This window comes from Meles meles, chromosome 6, assembly GCF_922984935.1.
Source record: "Meles meles chromosome 6, mMelMel3.1 paternal haplotype, whole genome shotgun sequence".
In the NCBI taxonomy this organism is placed as follows: domain Eukaryota; kingdom Metazoa; phylum Chordata; class Mammalia; order Carnivora; family Mustelidae; genus Meles; species Meles meles.
Window position 1 is genome coordinate 57,777,769 of NC_060071.1, and position 25,531 is coordinate 57,803,299.

Consider the following 25,531-nt stretch of genomic DNA (forward strand, 5'->3'; position numbering starts at 1 on the left):
GTCTAACAGAATGACCGTCCAGTCTCCATTTCCTCATGCCACAGCATGGCCGCCATCCTCCCGAAGACTGTAGGCTAAGTCCACAAAGGCTATTACCTTTTTTCTCTTGGAAAACTTCCACTGTGTAAATTCTCTGCCCCATTATTTTTCCTCTTCTGTGTGGTCATTTCCTTAATGCTCTCCCCCTCCAATCTCCACACTTAGCCTCTTCTCCCTTCCAGAACACCTACTCCATGATCAACATGCCCCATCATCCACTCTCTACGTTCTGCCTGAACACCAGCTGAACAGATGAAACCCAACTCCTCCCAAAGGACCCCACTTCCCTTGGGGACCTCCCAGTAACAGGATGTTCATTCTCTCATACCATGTGTGACCGAAGGTTAGGAGGTGGGTTCTGTGTCTCCTTCTCCTATCGAGGCTATCTCCAGATCATTACTCTTCCACAAGTTAACTCCTCTTCTTTAAGCTTCCTACTCTTGGTAACCTCATTCTCCATTCCCTCCCTCACTGCTCTTTGTGTATTTCCTGGACCTGCCCTTTACTGAAATCTCAGATTCCTTTTCATTCCTACCCCTGGTCATTTGAACATTCACACTGTTACATGTATTGTGGAATATTTGTAACACTAAACACTAAAATTGTTGAATTGTGTCCTCCCAAAATATGTGAAGACCTGACCTATAGCACCTGTGAATATGACCATATTTGGAAATAAGGTCTTTGAAGATTATCCAGTCAAGGTGAGGTCAGTGGGGTGAGACCCAATCCAATGTGACTGATGTCCTTATAATAAGAGGGAGACCCCACATGAAGACAACACACACAGAAGAGGGCCATGTGAAGATGAAGGCAGACATTGGGGTTATGCAGTTATAAACCAGAGAACACGTGGGGCTACCTAAAATTGGATGGGCAAAGGAGGGATCCCCCCACAGAGATTTAAATTGGGAGCATGTCTCTGCCAAAACCTTGATTTCAGATTCTAGTCACCTGAACTACAAGGGAATAAGTTCTGTTACTTTTAAAGATTTTATTTATTTATTTGACAGACAGAGATCACAAGTAGGCAGAGAGGCAGGCAGAGAGAGGAGGAAGCAGGCTCCCTGCCAAGCAGAAAGCCCGATGCGGGGCTCGATCCCAGGACCCTGAGATCATGACCTGAGCCGAAGGCAGAGGCTTTAACCCACTGAGCCACCCCACGTACCCCAAGTTCTGTTATTTTTAAAGCCACTTAATGGACGATAATTTGCTACACAGCCATAGGAAACTAATGTATTATATGAATAATCCATCACATACTATGGCCTCTCAGTGACTTTGCTTCTTCCTTACCAATGATCTTCTATTCTCCAGCTCAGCCACCCTCTCTCATGGTCACACTCTGGAACCATGTTTTCAACCAAACCACTCTACCCTGAAACCTCCAGCGAGCCTACTGTCTCACCATCCACCCACCTCCCTGCTTGCTTATACACTAAATTGCTCTCATTTCTGTTTTTATCCCTATTCCTTTTTGCCTGCACTCAGCTTAAATTCCAAGAATTCATTGGTTAGAATCCCAGACTCTCTTGCCCCTTTATCATCGATCACAGTCACCTGCAACACCTTGACCCTGGCTGAATCAACCATCCACTAGCTCACTGTCTTCATGTGCTGGGACGGCTAGGCACTGCTGAGGAGAATACAGAAAACTGACAGCACTAAAATTAATGCTCATTAACCTCAAGTGGCCCTCGATGCTGGGACCACACACTGCTCAGCAATCCCACACTCTTCTCTCTCCAAATGGACAGAACCTACCCATCTACTCTCATCCATGCCTTCCTTTTTCTTATTCAATGGCACAGAATTTCCTCCTTTACTTGAAAGTTAGTTCTTCCTCTGTTCCTAACCCCAGTCCCTTCCATTATACCAGCGATTTTCACACTCAGCCATCCCTTTCCTCTCCTGCATCTTCTCTTCCTCCTTCTCCATGTGCACCTTCCCATGAACGCTTACACATGCTGAAGTCTTTCCCATTAAAAAACCCCTCCATTCTCCAACACTCTCTAGCCATCACACTCTCTCTTTTAGAGACCATCTGCATGGGTTGCCTTTCTTTTTTATTTCTAAATCTTCACATCCTCTAAATCAGCTTCTGAAACTATAAATTGGCCTGTGCCTTCATCACCCCACTGATGACTCACCACCATGCTGGTCTCCATGTCACTACATCTAATGGACACATTCCATCCTTAAATTACTTGACTTCCAAGTGGTGTTCTACCCTACTGACTATACCCCTTTCTTTGCACTCTTGCCTTTGCTTCCTGTGGCTTCTAGAACACCACCCATGACTCTTCTTCCCTGAGCTCTCAGGATGCTCCTTCTCATTCTCTCTGATGTTACTCTTCCTCCACTCATTTTTAAATATCGACATTTTCCAGGCCGTCTCATTTTTTAATCCATCATTTGCCACTCACTCTCAAAGCTTGATTTACTAGCTTTAAGCCATTATCTCCTAAATATTACCTCTGTCCTAACCTCTCTTCTGAATTCCTGATCCATATGTCCAGATGTCTATCAAAATTTTGTCCTGTGTCTCTTACTGGCGTTTTGAATTCAACATGTCCAAACCTTAATTCATAAGCTCCACCAGCACCCTCTGGCCTAATTTATGCCTTTCCAAATAAATTCCTTTCACTAAATAAAATGCCATCTACAAGCAGCTAAAGTATTACCTCTGGGGTCACACTTGACTATTCCCACCTTCATTCTTTAGCCATCCTATGCATTCTGTTAGTCATGTCTGAATTCAATTGAATTCCTGTCTATTCATTTCCCTTTTTCATATGAGGAATCCATACAGCTTTCATAAGTTCATGTTCTCCTATGACAACACACACATTCCTGTTCACATTCAGCTCTTACCCTTGCTACTTCAAAATCCCCTCACCTCCTCTCTTTCCTTTTGCATATGCCAAAGCTGCACTCAGTTTAATCCCCTCACTAATAGTGCCATCTCTTAGTTCTCTCTTTTGCAACCTCAATCTCTCCTCCTCTAGAGCCTCTTTCTCTGCCTGGAAACATGTTTGTGTTTGTCACCGTGGAAACCCCTCTATAACCTGGATTCTGCTTCAACACTATTTTTGCTTCTTCTTTTTGTGGGGGGTTGAGGCAGAAGGAGAGGGAGAGAGAGAATCTTAAGCAGGCTCCACACCCAGCACAGAGCCTGACGTGGGGCTTGATCTCATGACACTGGGATCATGACCTGAGCCAAAGTCAAGAGTAGAGGGCTTAACTGACTGAGCCACGCAGGCACTCCTATTCTTCTTTTTAACATTAAACTGCTTCAAAGAGTGGTGAGCACTCAATGATGAAGTTCTGATTCAGGTAACAACAGAGAAGTTTACAGCAGAATAACTCTCTTGACAACTGTTATAAATTCTGAACAAAAATTTAAAAAAACTCTTTGAAGGCACTGGAGAACAACCTAAAGCTGAAGGAATAGAACTCTTGAAAGATGGGAAGCCCAATAAGCGATATCTACATTTGACTAAATTTTCCCTTGAGGGTGCTTCCCTTCCTCTCTTCATGGGCTTCATGGGGATAAGCCTTAGGAAAAAGCTGCTATGGAGCCAGAGACCTGACTCTGGGCTGTCAGAATGTCAGGAAATTAAATAGGAGAACGCTGGAAAAAACAGAACCACCATAGATGAAAACTTAAAGATCAGCACAGGAATGTCCCTCAAATTGTTTGGCCAACTCAAATGCAGGGCAATATTTCAAGGATCCAAAGGAGGGCAACAGTTAGAACACTACAAGTGAGTGAAGGTTTCAGCAGCTACCCAGTTCTAGAGTGTCAGAATTCGATGTTCAAGCCTTGGTATTTAGAAGGGGGTTAGGAAACACCTCTAGATTTTCATTAAAACTCAGAAGGGCTTATTTGTGATGACGTGGATGGAACTAGAGGGTATTATGCTTAGCGAAATAAGTCAATTGGAGAAAGACAACTATCAGATGATCTCCCTGATATGAGGAAGTGGAGATGCAATGTAGGGGGTTTGGGGGGTAGGAAAAGAATAAATGAAACAAGATGGGATTGGGAGAGAGAAAAACCATAAGAGACTCTTAATCTCACAAAACAAACTGGGGGTTGCCGGGGGTTGGGGGGTAGGGAGAGGGTGGTCGGGTTATGGACATTGGGAAGGGTCTGTGCTATGGTGAGTGCTGTGAAGTGTGTAAACCTGGCGATTCACAGACCTGTACCCCTGGGGCTAGTAATGCATGTTTGTAAAAAAATAAAAAAATTATAAAACAAAACAAAACTCAGAAGGGCTTGAATCCCAAGAACAAGGACTATATTCTGGGACTAAAACTCAAGCCCAAATAGACTAAGCCTCCATAAGATCGAGGAGGTCAACCAATAATTTAACCGCCTGCTATATTATAAAACATACAATTATACAATACTCTTCAGGGAAGATAAAAAATGAGAACTACAAAATGCTATCTACAATCTTCTGTATACCATCACTAGATATCAAAAGAAAATAGGAAAATGTGACTCATAATCAAGAGAAAGCTCAGTTAGTAAGAGTAGAGCCACAGACAATCCGGATACTGGTATTAATAGTCAAGTATTTAAAATAAGTATTATTACTATGTTAATAAATCTAGAGGAAAAATGGGAATAAGGGCAAAAGAGAATTTGAGGTTACTATGTAAAACCTTAGAAGTGAACTGATGGAAATTTCAGAATTTAAAAATACATAGCTAGAAAAAAATTCATTGTTGGGAGTTAATGGCACATTTTTTTTTTAAAGATTTATTTATTTGTTTGACAGAGATCACAAGTAGGGAGAGAGATAGGCAGAGAGAGGAGGAAGCAGGCTCCCTGCTGAGCAGAGAGCCCAACATGGGGCTCGATCCCAGGACCCTGAGATCATAACCTGAGCCGAAGGCAAAGGTTTTTTTTTTGTTTTTTTTTTTTTAAGATTTTATTTATTTATTTGACAGACAGATCACAAGTAGGCAGAGAGGCAGGCAGAGAGAGAGGAGGAAGCAGGCTCCCCATGGAGCAGAAAGCCTGATGCGGGACTCGATCCCAGGACCCTGAGATCATGACCTGAGCCGAAGGCAGTGGCTTAATCCACTGAGCCACCCAGGCGCCCCAAAGGCAAAGGTTTTAACCCACTGAGCCACCCAGGCACCCCAAATGGCACATTTATATTAAGTAAAAGTATCAGTTAACATAAAGACAAGCCAGAAGGAAATATTCAAACTGAAGCACAGAGAGAAAAATAGTTGAAAAAAATAAACCATTTTACAGACCTATAGAACACCATCAAACAGTTTAATATATAAGTAATTGGAATTTCAGAAAGCGCAAATGTGGCAGAAAAAATATTTTAAGAAGTAATGGCCTTCAAGTTTCCAAACTTCATTAAACACAAACTAAACCACAACAACCAAAAGATCCATGAAGCTCAGCCAAACCCAGGCAGGCAGGATAAATGCAAAGAAAACTACCCTCGAATGTAATCACTCAACTGAAAAGCAAAAAGATGTTCTGAATCTTGGAAAAGATTATCCCAACTTCTCTTCTGAACTTCTGTTTTATGTATTCAGATGCCTATCAAAATGTCTTCTTGGATGTCTTACAGTACTTTTGAATTCAACATGTTTAAAATCAAAGAGAGAAAATTCTTAAAACTCGCCAGCAAAAAAAGACTTACTACATAAAGAGGAATCATAAGAATGATAGCTCACTTCTCATTTTAAAAAAAAAGGAGATTGAAAGATGGTAAAACACCATATTTAAAGAGATAAAAGAAAAAAAATCAAACAAGGAATTTACAGAGAAAATATCCTTCAAAAATGGAGACAAAATAAAGACATTGTCAGTGAAAGAAAAGCTGGGAGATTTTTGTCACTGGCAGACGTGAGCTACAAGAAATGCTAAAGGACATTCTTCAGGCTTATGTTACTGGATGGGAGTCTGGATCTAGAAAAGAGACTGAAGAGCATGGATAATGGTAAATATATCAATATTATAAAGGATGATTTTTTTCCTCTTCTTAATTTCCTTGAGACAACTGACTTTGAAATAAAAATAAAGTACTACATATTATGTAACTTATAAAAATAAAACGTGTGACAATAGTAGCACAAAGGATTAAAGGAAAGTGGTGAAATGCTACTCCAGACAGACTCTGAGAAGGTAAGGATTTATCCTGCAATCCCTAAAGTAATGACTAAAAAATAATGCACAGACAGAGCTAAAAAGTCAACCGAGAAGACAAAATAGAATACTAAAATATATTTGATTTATCATAAGGAAGGTTAAAAAAAGAAAAAACAAAAAGAGAGAGAGAGAGAAAAAAACAAGAATAAAAACCAGAGGAAAAAAAGAAAACAAACAGCAACATGGTAGACTAAAACCCAATGGTATCAATAGTTACAATAAATTTAAGTGGACTGAACACTCTAATAACACAGCAGAGATTGTAGAAAAGGGTGAGGAGTAACATGTAACTATGTTGTTTATGAGGGACATGCCTTAAATACAAAGATATGAAAACAAGTTGAAAACAAAATAGAAAAAGATATACCACAAAATAGTAAGCATAAGAAAAGTTATAGCTATGTGAATATCAAAGTATACAATAAGATCAAGGATAAACAGGAGCATTTGATAATAACACAAAGATTAATTCAACAGGAAAATAAAAATCATACACACACACACACACACACACCTAAGAAGAGAGCTTTAAAATACTCGAAACAAAACTGACAGAACTCAAGGGAGACATACACAAATCTTCATAGTTTTTAATACCTCCATTTCGGTGATTGATAGAGCATATAAATACAACACAGTAAGAAGAGAAGATTTGAACACCACGATTTGAACCATCTTAATATTCATAAAACACTTGCTAACAACTGAAAAAGATCCACTTTTAAAGTAGAACACATGGGGGGCGCCTGGGTGGCTCAGTGGGTTAAGCCTCTCCCTTCAGTTCAGGTCATGATCTCAGGGTTCTGAGATTAAACCGTGAATCAGACTCTCTGCTCTCTGCAGGGAGCCTACTTCCCCCTCTCTCTGCCTGCTGCTCTGCCTACTTGTGATCTCTCTGTGTCAAATAAATAAATCTTTTTAAAAAATAGAACACATGGAATATTAAGCAAGATAGACCACATGCTAGGCCATAAAACAGTCCTAATAAATTGCCAAGAATTTAAATCTACAGAGCATGGTTTTGGTCGTATCAGAATTAAATTAGAAATCAATAATAATAAAAACACACATCCCATTGATTCACTTTATTTTTTAAAACTATTCACTCATTGCTTAATCCTTTTCATCTAACTTACTCACTCTGACTCTCAATCATATTTCACTTTAAATGTCATAAATGTCCTGCTGATGGTCAAATCCAGCAAATCCAAATAATACACTTATTCTTACACTATACACACAAATAAATGCAAAATGGATTAGAGACCTTAATTCGAGACCTGAAACCATAAAAATCCTAGAAGAGAACACAGGCAGTAACTTCTCTGACACTGGCTGTAGCAGCATTTTTCTAGTTATCCTCCCGTGGCTAGAGAAACAAAAGCAAAATACTATGGGAACCATATCAAAATAAAAAGCTTCTGCACAGCGAAAGAAACAATCAACAGTACTAAAAGACAACTACTGAATGGGAGAAGATATTTGCAAATGACATATCTGATTAAGGGTTAGTATCTAAAAATAAAGAACTTCTACAACTCAACACCAAAATACCCAAATAATCCAATTAAAAAATGGGCAGAAGAGGGGCACCTGGGTGGCTCAGTTGGTTAAGCATCTGACTCAGGTCTTGATCTGAGGGTCATGAGTTCAAGCCCTGCCTTGGGCTCCACACTAGGTGTGGATCCTACTTAAAAAAAGATGGGCAGAAGACATGAACAGACATTTATCCAAAGACATCCAGATGGCCAAAAGACACATGAAAAGATGCTCAACAGTGGTCATCACCAGGGAAATGCAAATCAAAATTACAATGAAAGATCACCTTATACCTGTCAGAATGGCAAGAATGAAAAAGACAAGAACTAACAAGTGTTGGTGAGGATGTGGAGTAAAAGGAACCCTCATGCATTATTGATGGGAATGTAAACTGGTACAGTCACTGTTGAAAACAGAACGGAGGCTCCTCAGAAAACTAAAAATTGAATACCATATGATCTGGTAATCCCACTACTGGATATTTAACTAAAGAAAATAAGAACACTAGCTTTGAAAAATACATGTACGCTTACGTGTATTGCAGCACCATTTACAACAGTTGAGACATGCAAGCAGCCCAAGTGTCCTTTGATAGAAGGATAATTGTGGTGTGTCTACACAATGGAACATTATTCAGCCATCAAAGAGAATGAAATCTTGCCATATGTGACCATGTGGATGGAACTAGAGGCTATTCTGCTAAGTAAAATAAGTCAGAGAAAGACAAATACCTTATGACTTCACTCATATGTGGAATTTGAGAAAACAAAAGAAACAAAAAAGCAGACTCTGAACTCTAGAGAACAAACCAATGGTCACCACAGGGGAGGTGGTGGGGGAGGGGTGAAGGGGTTTAAGAGTACCCTATGATGATGAGCAACGAGTTTTTTTTTTTTTTTTTTTTTTTTTTTTTTTTCCCCCTTTTATTAATTTTTTCAGCGTAACAGTATTCATTCTTTTTGCACAACACCCAGTGCTCCATGCAAAACGTGCCCTCCCCATCACCCACCACCTGTTCCCCCAACCTCCCACCCCTGACCCTTCAAAACCCTCAGGTTGTTTTTCAGAGTCCATAGTCTCTTATGGTTCGCCTCCCCTCCCCAATGTCCATAGCCCGCTCCCCCTCTCCCAATCCCACCTCCCCCCAGCAACCCCCAGTTTGTTTTGTGAGATTAAGAGTCATTTATGGTTTGTCTCCCTCCCAATCCCATCTTGTTTCATTTATTCTTCTCCTATCCCCCTCCCCCCCCATGTTGCTTCTCCATGTCCTCATATCAGGGAGATCATATGATAGTTGTCTTTCTCCGATTGACTTATTTCACTAAGCATGATACGCTCTAGTTCCATCCACGTCGTCGCAAATGGCAAGATTTCATTTCTTTTGATGGCTGCATAGTATTCCATTGTGTATATATACCACATCTTCTTGATCCATTCATCTGTTGATGGACATCTAGGTTCTTTCCATAGTCTGGCTATTGTAGACATTGCTGCTATAAACATTCGGGTACACGTGCCCCTTCGGATCACTATGTTTGTATCTTTAGGGTAAATACCCAGTAGTGCAATTGCTGGGTCATAGGGTAGTTCTATTTTCAACATTTTGAGGAACCTCCATGCTGTTTTCCAGAGTGGTTGGGAGCAACGAGTTTTTGAATCTCTATACTGTATACCTGAAACTAATACAACACTGTATGTTAACTATACTGGAATTAAAATTAAAAAATAAATATTTAATTTAAATGTTTAACTCATTTAACTAATTCACTATGTGGGTCACTCATCAAGCAATGGTTCCTGATGACTTAACATGTGTCTGACTCCATACTTGGGATAACAAGAGCTACTCCGTAGAAAAAACTTTGCTGTGTGTAAAGCACTGTTATGAGTGTTTTATAATTAGGAACTCATGTAACTGAATCTTCATAATAATCTATACAGTAGATACAGTTTTCAAGTCAAGGAAACTGAGGCAGAGAACGGTAAAGTCAACGGGAGCCATGGTCAGAGAGGCATTAAACAGTGGAGCCTGAATTACCAGCTCAAGCAGTCTTGCTCCATGGTCCACAGTCATGTGTCTTAACCATGGTCTTCACTCCAGTGCTCACAGACTGGTGGAGCGGAGGCATCAAGACAAGTAAACTATCCAAATTCAGTGCAGTAGATGTTTGATCCCACATTCCCTGTGTTTCTGTGCCTTATATCTTAAGACAGAAGCACTTAATAATCTGCCTTATTCCTCTGTATAAACTTAGTTTTGAGAAAATACCTAATGTCATTTATACTAAAAAAATTAGCTATAAAAATTTAACATTGCTTCATGTGCTCTCTTGGAACATTTGCATTTTAATAGTTTCTACTTGATTTAAGCAAAATACCTATTTTTAACTTTGGAATGTCAGGCATTCAGAGGACAGATGCAGGAAGGTTGTGGGAGGGGGTCTGGAGATCTGCCCAGGTGATCTTAAAAGTGAACCACATAAAAAAATATGGTTTCTCTATCTTTAAGTAAGCTGGATCCATGATACTCTTTATTGCTGAGTACTATAGAATTAGTCATACAAGTTTGGAATGAGTCATCTTCAGGAATTTACTTAACTTTGCCTGAATTCTTATATCCTTCTCTGTAAATGAGATCAGTATTCGCTCCATAGGGCAATAAAAATTAAATGAGAGTATGAAAGCTCCCGCACGGTATGTGGCAATCAGCACATGATGCCTGATAAATGGAAACCAAACGATCAAAATGGCTCACATTTTCCACCTATCATTCTCTCTCATATGACAATGCAGTTTTGATGTTTTGTTTTGTTTTTTAAAAGAACCCAAGTTTTATAATAGTTTGGCTTTTCATAAGATTGTAAGTCTGGGAGACTACTACACTCTAAAATAGCGATCAGAAGTTCAAAGAAAAGCGCACCCTCTCGGGCTGAGCCTTCTCTGCAAATCTGCACAGGCTTAGGTTTGTAGAAGTCAACAGTAAATCTATTCTGTGCTGAAGATAATAAAAATAATAGAAAATAAATTATTTTTAGCCTGGAATTCTCTCCTAATTTATGCCATCTACATAATGATGTCTGCACGATCACAGATGCTTAATCCTCGGTCCTCAGAGCCTATCCAACCTCTCAGAAACCACAGCAGACTGTTCTTTTTTTTTTTTTTTCCTAAAAGAGGAGGTGGAGGGGAATAGGACTTCAGTTTGAAAACTGGATTTGAAATCGGATTGTTGATTTTGAATCCACCATGACTAGGAAGTGTTCCCTGACCGAGAGGCAGAACTTCGTTCAGAGACACCGGGAGCCCGAAGATTTCAGACATGCCACTGGCTTTTACAGGGCAGGAGGGTGGGTGCCGGGGTGGCTCAGTCAGTTAAATAGCTGCCTTTGGCTCAGGTCATGATCCTGGGGTCCCCAGGGTCCTGGGATTAAGTCCTGAATTGGGGTCCTTGCTCAGTGGGGAGCCTGCTTCTTCCTCTGCTTGTGCTTTCTGACAAATAAATAAAATCTTAAAAAGACACAAGGGTTGAGTTGTTTCACTTCATAATTGCCATTTCATCTTCATTAAAGTCAGTGAAACAACAAACCTTGGTCTGTTGAAACCGATCTTCAACAGAAAGTTCCCAAATGCTTCTTACTTTTTGATGATGTGAAATTAGGAAAGGCAGAAGTGAGGATTTGGAAAGGTACTGGGGGTTCCAGCCACATCAGACAAGGCCCGAGTAGTTAAATAATCGTCCTCAATGAAGATTGCTGGGGAAATAAGGCTTACAAAATTCTTTTCTCCCTCTGCATGAGAATAGGACCTTTTTAACTAACTGTCCAGTTTTGTTCTCAGGATGAGCTGGGGATATGTGAATTATGTTACTCAGGAACACTGCTTACATTGAAAAGGATCCCTGACCGGCAGCCCGAATCGGTACTGCAAAGACACCAATACCCCACAGAAGAAGACTTATCTTCACAATTCCCCAAGTGTAAGACTCTCCTGGCTGGGAGAGTGTGGAGCCTAGTGTGGAGCCCAAGGCAGGGCTTGAACTCATGACCCTCAGATCAAGACATGAGCTGAGATCAAGAGTCAGATGGTTAACCAACTGAGCCACCCAGGGGCCCCTCTTCGGCCCATATTTTTAATTGGATTATTTGGGTATTTTGGTGTTGAGTTGTAGAAGTTATTTTTAGATACTAATCCTTAATCAGAAATGTCATTTGCAAATATCTTCTCCCATTCAGTAGTTGTCTTAGTACTGTTGATTGTTTCCTTTGCTGTGCAGAAGCTTTTTATTTTGATATAGTTCCCATAGTATTTTGCTTTTGTTTCTCTAGCCACAGGAGGCATAACTAGAAAAATGCTGCTACAGCCAATGTCAGAGAAGTTACTGCCTGTGTTCTCTTCTAGGATTTTTATGGTTTCAGGTCTCGAATTTAGGTCTCTAATCCATTTTGCGTTTATTTTTGTGCACAGTGTAAGAATAAGTATTTTATTTGGATTTGCTGGATTTGACCATCAGCAGGACATTTATGACATTTAAAGTGAAATATGAATGAGAGTCAGAGTGAGTAAGTTAGATGAAAAAGATTAAGCAATGAGAGAATAGTTTTAATAGTTTTGTCCTTTGTGGAGTCCCAAAAGTTAGGCCTGTAGAGTTGTTACAAGAAACCCTGGATCCCATGGTACACAAGACTTGTATGTCATGGTACCTGCCTGATGTGGACCTTGTCTCTTTGTATTCCAGCTGTCACCTGGGGTGGGGATTCAGAAGCAAGGATTCCCCCAGGTGTGCCTGACACGTCCCAGCAGGCAAGTGGTTCTGGTCCCACTGCACAGACCAGTGCCAAGCAGTCGAGGAGAGTCTCAGGAGTTTAGATGTTAAGTTAAACCACCACCAAAGGGGTGGTAAGATCCACCACCCCTTTCCCCAGCTGGTACTATTAGTACAAAACAGATGAGATAATATGGGCCAGAGGAAAAGTAGTAAATTCCTGCAAACAAGTTTTCCACTTAAAAATGACCATAAAAAGGGGGCGCCTGGGTGGTTCAGTGGATTAAAGCCTCTGCCTTTAGCTCAGGTCATGATCCCAGGGTCCTGGGATTGAGCCCCACATCGGGCTCTCTGCTCAGTGGTGAGCCTGCTTCCCCCTTCTCACTCTGCCTGCCTCTCTGCCTACTTGTGATCTCTGTCAAATAAATAAATAAAATCTTAAAAAAAAAAAAATGACCGTAAAAGGTGCCTGGGTTGCTCCACCGGTTAAGCATCTGCCTTTGGCTCAGATCATGACCCCAGGGTCCTAGGATGGAGCCCTACATCCGGCTCCCTGCACAGTAGGGAGTCTCCTTCTCCTTCTCCCTCTGCTGCACACTCCCTCTGTCAAAAAAAAATCTTAAAAGAATTTTTTTAAATAACAGTAAGATAGTATCTGCTGTTATTGATTTTAAAAAGAAGCAACATTTCCTTTCCATGTTTCCTGGTCTCTGGTTGTAATTCTGAAGTCTTTCTTATAAAACAAGACCCCTTTTAATTCCTGGAGCTGTGCATCTTTGAAACGGAAGCTGAATAACAGTGCTTCCATCTGCTGACATTTGCAGTTTCAGAAGACCTTCAGAGAAGAGTGGGCCACGGCAAACAGAAAGTCACAAGAACTCTCCAAAGTGTGAAATAGTCTCTATGTCTACAGCAAATGTTGGCATACTTTGCTTCTCCTTCTACTACCTTCTCACTCCTCGCTTCAGGGTGACCTCCTTCTCTTAGGGCTTGTACACTAAGAATATCTTTTGAGAACCTTATCTCATCTCTTCTTTCTCAGAGTCTGTCTTCTCCCTAGAATTTATCTCAATTTTATCTCTTTTAAGTCTCAACTAGCCTGAAATACCCTTGACTAGGAACGCCAAGGTCAGGGGCAGCTCTGCAGCCGGTGCTAAGAGTGGTGCTTGAGGTACGTGCCTCACCCTCAGTGCCAGGCTTGGGAATACACCTTCCTATTTCACTGCACGCCTTACGTTAGCTTCCGAGAACCTAAGAATGGCACAGGTGGTTGAGAAATTTCATGAAAGGGAATTAAGGGAAATATTTCATGGGCAGGGAGAGGACAGGCCCCATAGTTGTAGCTGACTGCAGAAAAGACTGAAGCCTCTGAAAATGGTGGCTAGCAGGCGGCTCCCTGGAATGGTGACAAGAAATTTTGAGAACTTCATCCTTTCCATGAATTTCACCCTGGGTTTTTTTTTTTTTTTTTTTTTTTGAGAAGCACTCGTGGTACCTTTCGTCATACTATATAGGGAAGGGACAACTGCTCACGTAACAGTAGTGGGCATGTCAGCTGTGACAACTATTGTATCCTTTGGAGAAAAGCAGCCGAATACTGTTCATGCTCCTAAGACCAGTCATTCTTCTCCTGGACATTTACTCTAAGGAGCAAAAGTAAACTAGCAAAGCCATATACAAGTTTCTTAAGACCCGTGAAGGCTACAGAGCATTATGGAATGGGCTAAAGCATCAAAGAAAAGAAAGCAGAATGCCTACATATCCACTCCAAGTACAACACTGAAAACATGCAGGTACGTGTGGACAAAGACCGAATGAAAAACAAATGAAAACAGTTGTGACTAGGTGGTAAAATTATGATGTTACATCTCTTTTTTAGGCTTATTACCTTGTTCTAAATTTCAAATGAAAAATTAAAATAATAACAACACTTAGGGAAGCCTGGGGGGCTCAGTTAACTGTCTGACTCCTGATTTTGGCTCAAGTGTCATTTCAGGGTCATGAGATCAAGCTCTGCATCAGGCTCAGTGCTCAGCAGGGGGTCTGCTTGGGTTCTCTCTCCTTTTTCCGCTGCCCCTCCCCCACTCTGTGCACATGTGCTCAGTTTTCTCTCTCAAAAAAATAAAATAAGAACACTTATTCAGGTGGGTGTTAGGAAGGATATTTTCTCATCCTCAAATGCATTTATGTGTGCTAGGGGTTATTTTTATTCCAAGAGGATACAAAACATTCTTGGGTTGGATATACAGTTGTTTTTCATCTGGTTTAGGTATGATTAAATCATGGTAGCCCATGGTTACATAGACTCTACAATGTGCTAGGCACTTCGAGTGTATTAACTCACTTAATTCTCACAACCACCTTTTTAGGTGGTTACTATTAAATTCCCATGAAGCAGATGAGGAAACCAAGCTCAGAAAAGTGGAGTACCCCCAAGATCCTGACTTAGTTGGTGAGTGGTAAGAGATAGGACTCCAGTTCTGACAGTCTGGCTCCAAAGTCCGTGCCCTAAACCACTGCCCCAAGCCCTATGCAGGGGACAACCAGAAAATGGACCACTGGTTTCCACCTCAGGCCAATGTTCTTTCTAGTGCACTGGACCATACCTCATCTGACAGATGAAAAAACTGAAAACAAGTTTTGAGCGGCTCACCCATAGTTACATGACTAGCCAGGGGTTGAGAACTAAATTCCTGATTTCTACTCCAGTGATCCCTGATTTTTTACTCCAGTGATCTTCCTATTATCCCAGACTGCTGGGAATGAAAAGAAAAATATCTAGCTTAGGACAAACGTGAATGAAGAAGACCTCAGGGAAATCAAGTCTAAAACCTTTAAAAGGAAAAAAAAAAAATCTTCCTTTTCTTGTGCCCTTTTTAAAAGAGTTATTTATTATGGAGGGGGAGCAGAGGGAGAGAGAAAATCCCAAGCAGAGTCCCCACTGAGCCTGACATGGGGCTTGATCCCAGGACTCTGAGATCATGACCTGAGGTGAAATCAAGAGTCAGAGGCTTAACCAACTGAGCCACCCAATGACCCCCTCTCCTTATCACTTATTTAATGGGACTCTGTCCTGACACTGGCCATTGTCACAGATAGATATTTGTACTCGGGAACTGGTGACCCCCACGGGAGGGCAAAAACGTGATGGAGAGGACAGGGGCATCTGAGAGATATGGCCAACATGGTGCATATCTGGTGCTCTAGGGTGAACTACGGGTATGTGTCTGTGTCTGCTGTTCTATCGGGTGAACTACGCATGTGTGTCTCTGGATTGTGTAGAGTCCTGTGGAGAAATGACATGCCCGTCATGAAAAATACACTGAAAAATACTGAAAAATACACTAACCACTTTCTGCTTTAAAAAAACTAAAAAACAATAAACAAACAAAAAAATGTGGTTCTGTGAGAAAAACTGAGCTTGGAGGGTAGGATGGTCACTCAGCACAGTGAGGATGAAGAGCAGCGTGCCTGCGGCAAAACACAGGCCCAAGCCCTGGAGAGTCCTTGGAGTGATAAATGCCACCTGAGAGTAAATAACATGCGCCTGGACTTCTAGGAATTCACACAAAATGGTGTTCTGGGAGGATGAGGAGACCCTCTTCTGTGAGGGCTGACCGCATGACAGTCCTGGTGTCCGGCAGATGAGGCACCACTCAGTCCTCGCTGCTCTGGGTTCCTGCTGCGGTGGGATTGCAGCAGGACTGGGCAGACGTACGGTATAAACCCTATCTACTTCCCCTTTTAAAAACTGAAGTGTTCTTTCTCACTTCTTCCCCATCACCCTCCTCCTCCTCTCTCCCTGCAGTTCCTTCTCCTGAAGGACAGCCCGGAGGCTGAGGGGAGAAGGGGCAGGGCTGGCGATCGATCTTACCTTGGCTTCGGAAGTGGGCTCCAAGAAGCACAGGCGGTTCCCGAGGCCCTCCGCTGCCAGGCAGAACTTCCTTTGCTCCTTGTGAATGTTTGCGATGCACTGGAGAACCACCTCGTCTTCCTGCCGGCAGAACAGAGACATGGCTGTGAGCGAGCGGGGGCCGCCTCCCCACGGGGAAGGAGGTCCCCAAGTCACCTGGCTCTATCGTTATCAGGTACACCAGGAGGTACAGGCTTCTGCATGTGATACCGAAAAGGGGAGTCTGCTCTTCACATGGCCGTGCTGAGCGCCTCCCCTGAGTCAGAACTCTCAGCTCTGGGGTGGGGTCAGCGGGAGCAGGTCCATGAATGCGGGACCCTCACTGCAGCATGACCCTCACTGCTGGAACACAGGAAAGGCATGCAATCCAGGTAAGCGGACAATTTCCACACGTGAGTAAGTTGAAGCCATCTCCAGATAAACGACAGAAACGGGGCAGTGAGATGGGACTGAGGGGAAGAGAGATAACAGCAGAGATCAGGCAGAGATGGGATCCGTGAAGGGAAGGTCAATTTGGCATCAGGCTTGGACGAGGCAAGAGCCATGTTGGGGGGGGGCGGGATGGGGGTGCATGTAGTGGGTAACACATTTGCCAGGGATTACAGAAGGAAACTGGGGATGGTGATAGGAAAATGAGTCGTAGACATATGGGAAAAGAGGCTGAGAGAAGCCTGGAGGATTCACATGAGAGGAGCTGAAGGTCAAGGAGAGGAACCACTCGGAATTCCAAAGGAGGGAGACCTCTCTCCCATGCATCCCTCTCAAAAGCAACCTTCCTGAGTCTTCAGAGACCTTGTTTGAACAGCAATCCTCTCACTAATGGTCCAGAAATGAGACCAACCTCTATTTACACTTACGTGCTTACCTCCTGCACAGCCCTGCCTGAGACCGAGGAAAGCATTTTCCTTACCCATTCCTCTAATCTGTCAGTCTATGCCCCCACTCTCCCCATCACTTAACTTTACCTTTGGGTTTCAAACACCAAAAATGTCTGCAGGTGTGGTTGAGTTAAAGCAATGAGAGGAGGGCCAGGTGGAGCTTCCTCCCTAGCAAAGGCTCTCCTGTTCCCCCATCTCACCCCGACACCCCCTGGTGTTAGTGTACATCCCGGAGTACTGGACAGGCAGACCAAACAGAGATGGAGTCACATGGAAAAGTAAAATCCTTCCACCTGATGGGAAGATAATAGATTCAATAGTAAGAGCTCCCCAGAGAAGATGTCGGTGGTACCAAGAGATTGGTCAGGGCTATAGGAAAAATGGGAGAAGCCACAAATCACAGACATATGAAAAGATTTGGGGGGGGGGCTCCACACTTTCACTAGCACAGAAACATCACTGTTTATCATTAAATTGAGTCAGTAATAAATTCAAAACCACTGCTTATAATGAAGTCAGCATTCATGGTCTTCATTGGAGTTGAGATAGAACAAAACTCCAGAATAACACTATGCTCTCAGAATGTGGATTCAGTGAATTCTCTGGAGAGAATGAAGTTTTCCCTCAGGTGGAGCCTCCTCCAGCTCCTGTGGTGAGCAGAGGTAATCACATCCTCCCAAAGGGCACAGGCAACAAGGGAGTCCTCTCAGGTGTCAAAATGACTGAGGGGTGCTCTGTGCACTGCCAAACTGGTCGTGGGAGTTATGTCATCTGTACAGCAATGACAGTCCTTCAAACACATAATTTTTCTGTCCAAAATGTCAAGAGGAGCCCCTACTGAGGAATATTGAAGTATCTCCCACCTACATACAACTCACCAGTGAAAACAACAACAACAACCAAACCCAGGCATTTAGAAATCACAGGAGTGTGTTACAGACCAGACTTTTCAGGAACAGATGAAAGTAGACAGAATTTTCTCCTCAGCTAGAGTTGAGGACACTTCTTTCCATGACCTCATATTTTTTCATGTGGATATATTACCTATCCTCCCAAGCTTAGCTCGAATACCACAATCCTTTACGAAGCCTACATAATCTCTCCTTTATCCAAATTTCCATAGCAATATCACCACACTCTTGCATTACGTTCGTTTACATGCATCCTTATCCCCAGCTATGTGTTTTGAAATGGCTGACGTTTACTGTTCTCAGACCATACGACAGGTACCGTGCTCTATGTATAATAACCAGGTGAGTTTCACCCCAATGCTATGGTGTTGGTACTATTGTCACCTGCACTTGACAAAGGAGGAGCTCCTGCACAGAGCTGTTCAGTAACCTGCCTCCAGTCTCAGTGGAGAGGGGTAGAGTCTTGAACCCGATCCGGGAAGTCTGCATCCATGCTCTTTCTCCCAGCCCTCTCAGCTGGCTTGGCACCCCTTGAAGGCAGGACCCACATCGGGTTCATGTTTATACCTCTCAGGATACTCGTTGGCATAATGCCTTATGCACAACATACACGTGGTTATAATTTATTGAATGTGTATGCTTCTACTTTGTAATCCTAGTTAATTACAAACCCAGTGAAGAAAACTGCTTCTCCATCTAAGCTGGGAACATAACGTGTTTGGTAAAAGCATGTTGACTGACTGAGATTTTTATTATTTTATTTTTTAAGAAATATTTTATTTATTTGACAGAGAGCGACAGCGAGAGAGCGAACACAAGAGGGGGAGTGGGAGAGGGAGAAGCAGGCTTCCCACTGAGCGGAGAGCCTGAAGTGGGGCTCGATCCCAGGATTCCAGGATCATGACCTGAACTGGAGGCAGATGCCTACTGACTGAGCACCCAGGTGCCCCAGAATCAGAATTTTAAAAAGAGATTTGTCTACTCTCACCCATGTAACAATAATTACTGCAGAAAACGTTACTTTTCACTGATGAGTCAGAACTGAATAATCTCATGAGAACAGATGCTGACATAAAAAAGTAAAGAATAAGCAATAATAATGAGTCTTTGAAGTCCATTTCAGGAGGTTTTTTTGCTTCTGTTACTCAGTTGTTATTATTGATAACATTATCAACTATTAATTCCACACCACACTGCTGAGATCCCCCCCCCAGGTTATTTAACATTAACAACAACAACAAGAAGAGTGAGGATACCAAGGGTCCTAGGAATCAGGCAATGTTAATCGGAGAATATTTAATGAATAGTCATTATGTGCCACCATATCATAGCATCTCCGTTTTGTGCTTATAACCACCCTGTAGATACTAATATCCTTTCTGTTTGTAGATAAAGAGATTGATACACAGAGAGGCTAATTATTTTGCCTAGCCCCGCACAGCATGTAAAAAATAGATTCTAACCTTGAACCTTGGGACTCTCTGAATCAGGAGCCTACCCTTTTCACCATGATGCCCAACAGTCTCCCAAGAGACTGACCTTAGTAATCGGTCTGAATTCACACCTCTCTGACTTCAAGACCCGTGGTGGTAGTGTCGATAAAAATAGATAATTTCCAGCCCCCTCACATGGCCGTACAACATTGAAAAGTAACGAAATCACAGAGCACAATGCCAGAGAGAACTGGAGAGCTGAATAATAATAAACTATAATGATAAAATAATAAACAATATTTTAAATATATATTATTTTATATTTAAATATATTATATTTATATATAAATAAAATAAATAACAAAAATATATAATAATAAACTTTTCTGTGCCCAATGACTAACACAGGAAGGGGTGTACATCGCCCCCAAACTTGTAAGAGAGGGGGAGGAATGATCATAATCCAAGGTCTATCATCTGCCAGCATCCCTCCAAGCCATGTGGTTCATAAGCGCCAGCTATGCCTGTCAAAGATTCAGCTTGCTGTGGTGTTGAGTGATTGTCCCTGAACAAGGATACACAGCCTTTGGCTCTCTTGGCTTAGATTTCACATTACCACAGGTCATCTCTGATGAAGTAAAGTTCTTTCTATTCTCCTCCAGCTGAAGGACCTTGAACTTGAAAACCAATGGAACTTGCCTATTCTCTCCCTACTGCTTCTCTCTCACACCCTGGCTCCCAGCCCACAGGTGACAACAACTATGTTTGGAGTTCTTTTGATGGCTGGGGGCACCTTGGCTCCCCCTCTTCTCCCTGGGTCATTTGCAAAGAACCCTTTGGGATGAAACAAAATGGCTGACGGTCCTATTTAAGGGAGATCATTAGGCAGCTGATGACAACCCTATAGTTAGATCTGCACATCGCTGGTACCAAGAAGCTCGTGAGCAGGGAGCGCGTGGGACAGAGTGCAGGCCAGCAGATTTCACCATCCACATCTAAGAGCAAGCATTACTGCAGAGGAAAATCCATAACCATTTATTGCTTTAAAAAGGAAGATGTGTCACAGCCACTCAACTTGAACATCAGACACTATGTTAGGAACCTGATACAGTTAAGCTCTGAGCTTAATATATGCAGACATGGGTGAGAGCGCTCATTGTCCGGCTTTACCCCAAAGCATCTCTTAAGTAAAAAGTAAGTGGACCCTTGAGACAACGAGCCTAATCCCTCAATTATTTCACAAGGATTAATGGTAGTGGTCTACTCTTTGTTCTACTTATCAATCATTTGGACTATTTGCTTGCTTAGACTCTAAGCTCCTTGGAGGCAAGAGCCTCTAGGTTCCCTGCAGAGCCTCAGTGCTGTGCATAGTGCCTGGCACAGAGTAGAAAAGTTGAGATATTTGTAAGTTTATGGAACAAATTATATACTTTGAAAACAACTATTAACAAAAATGCTTATGCATAAATTTTGCATATAAAAATCTTCATTTTCTTACTTGTAGGGTCTGGGATACCAACATGGAAATAGTGGAGATTATGTAGAAGGAACTGAGATACCCTGCTTCCACAATGGCCCCATGGGACAAATACTTTTTTATCCCATTAAAAAATTTTTAAAGCTAAAAGTTATCAACTGAGGGAGGAAGCCAGTTAGTTCAATGTCCAACTGGTAGAAGCTGACATTATACTGTGTCCCTAGGGACAACCTTTCCACAGTTTCTCACTTGTTGTCTGTTTTTGATGTAGTATGATTACAACTTTTGAGCTCCTCATTGTTTTTTTTAATCTCTCAAAAAAGAGGGACGGTTCCCATCTCTCCTTCCTTACTACTCACTGATAGTTGCAAAAATGCAGTAAAATGGAATTTTGAGGATCCCAAGCAACAAAGTTGATATAGTTTATTGCCCCTTCCTTCTTTGAAAACTTTCATTTGACTCATAGAGTAGACTTTCTTTTGGTTGTCCCCTGTCTTCACTAGCAGACCCCGCTCAGTCAGCTTGGCTGGCATGCCTTGCTCTTCCCCTCTCTGCTGCTCCCTAACACTACTCCCAGCCTGGCCCTTTGAGTTCTTTTCTTTACCAGCTCTCCCCTCCTTCATTATCTCATTTGCTTTCATGGCTTTTAAAAAACCACGTGTACATGAGTGACGCTCATGTTTGTATCAGCAGCTTAGGCTTCTCCTCTGCACTCCAGCTTTTATCTCCAGCTGCTTAGTATCTCCAAAATCCAACTCCTGATAGTCTCCCCCGAGAATCTTCCCAGAGACTTCTTGGTCTCAGGGCATGGTAACCCCTTCTTTAGGTTCTCAGGCAATAAATAAAGAAAAAAAGTAATTAATTAAAATAAAAACTGGAGTCCTATTGATTCCTTTTTTTCTCTCACCTCACATCCACACCAGCAACAGATCCTACCCATCCAGCCTTCAGAATGGATCCAGCCAGCCCACCGTGTAGCCGTCTACACCATGTGGCTTGGGTATCAGCTCTTGGCATGTTTCCCACTCCTACCTCTTCTCTCCACCTCTTCTCTCTCCCCACAGAGACTTTAAAAACCTGAGATAGATCATCCCACTCTTTAAAACCCTCTAAAGGCTCTCTGTCTCACTCAGGAAAAAGGCAGAATTCTTACCATGGCCTGTGAAGTCCTAAAATTAGGCCTAAGTCCCAATGACCTCTCTTATATCACCCTCGTTTGCTGTTTCAGCCACACTGGCCTCCTCTTAAGAGCCCCAGTTTTCGAAGTGAGACCCTCCCTCACCCCTTTGTGCTCACTGTTCCCTTTGCCCAGGATGTTCTCCCCCCAGATGCCTCCAGGGCTCCCACCTTCACTTCCTTTAGGTGTCTGCTCCATGTCCCCTCAGCAGAGGGGGCCTTTTCCAATGACCCAATATGTAACTACACCTTCATCCTCACTCTGTGCTGCCCATCTTGCTTAATCAGCTTTCTTTTCCAACTCACACATACCACCTAAGAATATATGTATCTCTTAGTTCTCTCCTCCTTCATTAAAATATAACTCTCCTAGGGGCGCCTGGGTGGCTCAGTGGGTTAAAGCCTCTGCCTTCAGCTCAGGTCATGGCCTCAGGGTCCTGGGATCAGGCCCGCATTGGGCTCTCTGGTCAGTGGGGAGCCTGCTTCCCCTTCTCTGCCTACTTGTGATTTCTGTCAAAATAAATAAATAAAATAAAAAAATAAATAAAATATAACTCTCCTAGGTACGGTTTTTCTCAACACTGCATCTCTAATGCCTGAAGTTGTACCTCGTACACGATAGGCACTCCAACGGTCACTGAATGACAGAGCAGTCATGTTATTTCTTACTAAATACAGCGCCCACAAAAACCTAGGTGTTCATCACACTCTTCCATTGCTTTACGGGAAGTGACCGAACAGTCCTCATACTCTGTCAGAACTGCTTGCTTATGTTGGAGACTGACCAGCGGAAGAGGCACCTACGGCCTCCAGGGCCCTTTCTGTTCCAGCAACTGGAAGGTGTGCTCTGCTTCCTCTTCATAACTTTCCTCACTGCTGAGAAGGCCGAGTTTGGGGTGTGATTATAAAAACCATTCAGCATCACCCAAGGCTTGGTCTCTTTGGAACCTGCAGAGAAGACGGCCAAGGGGAAAGTCTTTCCCCCGACTGATTAGGGGGACAAGCAGGCACTAGGGTTTACACATGCATTTAATTCCTTCTCTATCTATCTAGCATAGATAGATCATGTTGCTATCAGATATGGAAGAATGCAGTGACCCGTGACATGTTCTTCTAGAAATAATGGTCAATTACTAAAATTTTTCCTATTCTCACAGGACAGAGAAATAATGATCTAGTTGGTACCAAGGGAATCTCTGGCTCCAGGAAGGTTTTCTATACAATTTTGTTTGTACTGTTGATATTTTGAATCCTTCTCTCTCACCCGATGAGAACAAACCAGGTGAGTTACCAGACCTCAGTGTATGCACTTTACCCCTTGGGTTTCTTTCTTCCTTAGGCACATCAGCCAGGTTGAAGAGCAAATGGGAAAAAGCTGGAATGCTGGAGCAAATCATGGTGTTCAGTGTCTAACCTAAAAGGGATAGCAGGTGTCAGTAACAGTTATGGCAGAAAAATTTAGGTTGCTGGATAAAACATTGATCTGAAGCTAATTTTTTTTAAAGATTTTTTATTTATTTATTTGACAGAGAGATCACAAGTTGGCAGAGAGGCAGGCAGAGAGAGAGGAGGAAGCAGACTCCCCGCGGAGCAGAGAGCCCGACGCGGGGCTCGATCCCAGGACCCCGAGACCACGACCTGAGCCGAAGGCAGCGGCCTAACCCACTGAGCCACCCAGGCACCCCTGATCTGAACCTAATTTTAAGAAGGGGATCTGACCAGGACTCTTCAACCTCCCATATTCGCATTATAAATGCTGATGAGTTTACCCTGTGTCCCCATCTTGATGCGGTCTGAGCACCGTGACCTGAGAACCATACAAAGAGCATCCAAATCTGATTCTATTTCGGTACTACCAAGACTGTGACGAATTGTGCAATGATAGTCACATTTTTATATTATTACATCCATTCTTTATTTTTAAGTCAATTTCCTTTATCTTTGATTCTGGGATCTTTGGCTTCTGAAGTGAGGTATGACACCTTCCCTGGACCTTGCAGTTCACCCATGACAGCCCACCTACTTGTAGGCAGACATTCTAATAGGACCTCCAGTGAGGGGAGAGGGCCACAGTACCACCTGCTTTTGTTTCTTGGGAATAAACTAAGTATTGAGATTCCTTCTACTAGCATAACAGAGTGCCTCAGACAGGGTAGTTTCTAGAATCTTTCCCTTTAAGATTTGTAGAGAAAGTAAACAAACTAAAATGTCCAACATGAAGGACACAACCAAATACTCTGCCTCTATGCATAATCAATCCAATTTACTGACAGATGTTGTAAAATCCAAGAGCAACGACAAAGTATCTAGCAATTTCCATACAAAATCTAATAGCGAGGGAACACTGCCTTTTTCAGAAAGGATGCTTGACGAAGTTAGTAGATTGTAATGAAATTTATGGGCTGAAATTTAGATAAGTCTTTGAAAATAGGTCACTTCAAAGCCAAAGAGGTGTGTTCATAATTTAATTTTACATAAAGCCCAATGAACTATCCAGGACTAGTTAAGGAAGGAAGGAAGAGGGAAAGAAAGAAAGGGGGGAAAAAAAACGGAAGGAAGGAAGGACAAAAGAGAAAGAAAGAATGAATGAACGAATGAACCCATCCATTTCTCCAAACTCCATGCAGAATTAAGTCATAAGTTTGTTTAAGAAACATCTGTGTGTGGGTACCTGGGTGGCTCAGTGGGTTGAGTCTCTGCCTTCGGCTCAGGTCATGATCCCAGGGTCCTGGGATAGAGTCCCGCATTGGACTCTCTGCTCTGCAGGGAGCCTGCTACCTCCTCTTTCTCTCTCTGCCTGCCTCTCTGCCTACTTGTGATCTGTCTGTCAAATAAATAAATAAAATATTAAAAAAATAAACATCTGTGTGTCTACTGGTGTGCTAGACTCTGTTTCATGGCCTGGGGTGCAGAGGTGAACAAATCAGGCCACACATCTGCCCTCCTGGAGGTCCCATTCTAAGTTGATGACTCTCCTGTAGTACACATGGACACAAATGGGTTTTGGGGGACAGTGGTTTAAATAGGATATAATCTAGGACCAGAAGAATCTGAGTGGGACAGAGACAAGAACCCAGGGATGTTTGAATGACTTCTCTTTCTTTTCTGAGACTTTTTCTGCCCCAGGATTAGCTCCTGTGTATGTTTCTATCAGAAACCTTACTTCTCTGCATAACTCTTGGATTTCTTATCTAAATCCCTCTTACCAGAATT

General features: G+C 42.4%; 1 protein-coding gene across 1 annotated transcript in view; it reads right to left on the reverse strand.

Annotated features, from left to right (window-relative positions):
• Nucleotides 1-25,531, reverse strand: part of RYR3 (ryanodine receptor 3) — a 513,582-nt gene that overhangs the window by 333,610 nt on the left and 154,441 nt on the right. The window contains exon 2 of the mRNA XM_046008318.1: nt 16,405-16,524. Within this exon, the coding sequence (XP_045864274.1) occupies nt 16,405-16,524 (120 nt within the window). The remainder of the gene's footprint in view (nt 1-16,404; nt 16,525-25,531) is intronic.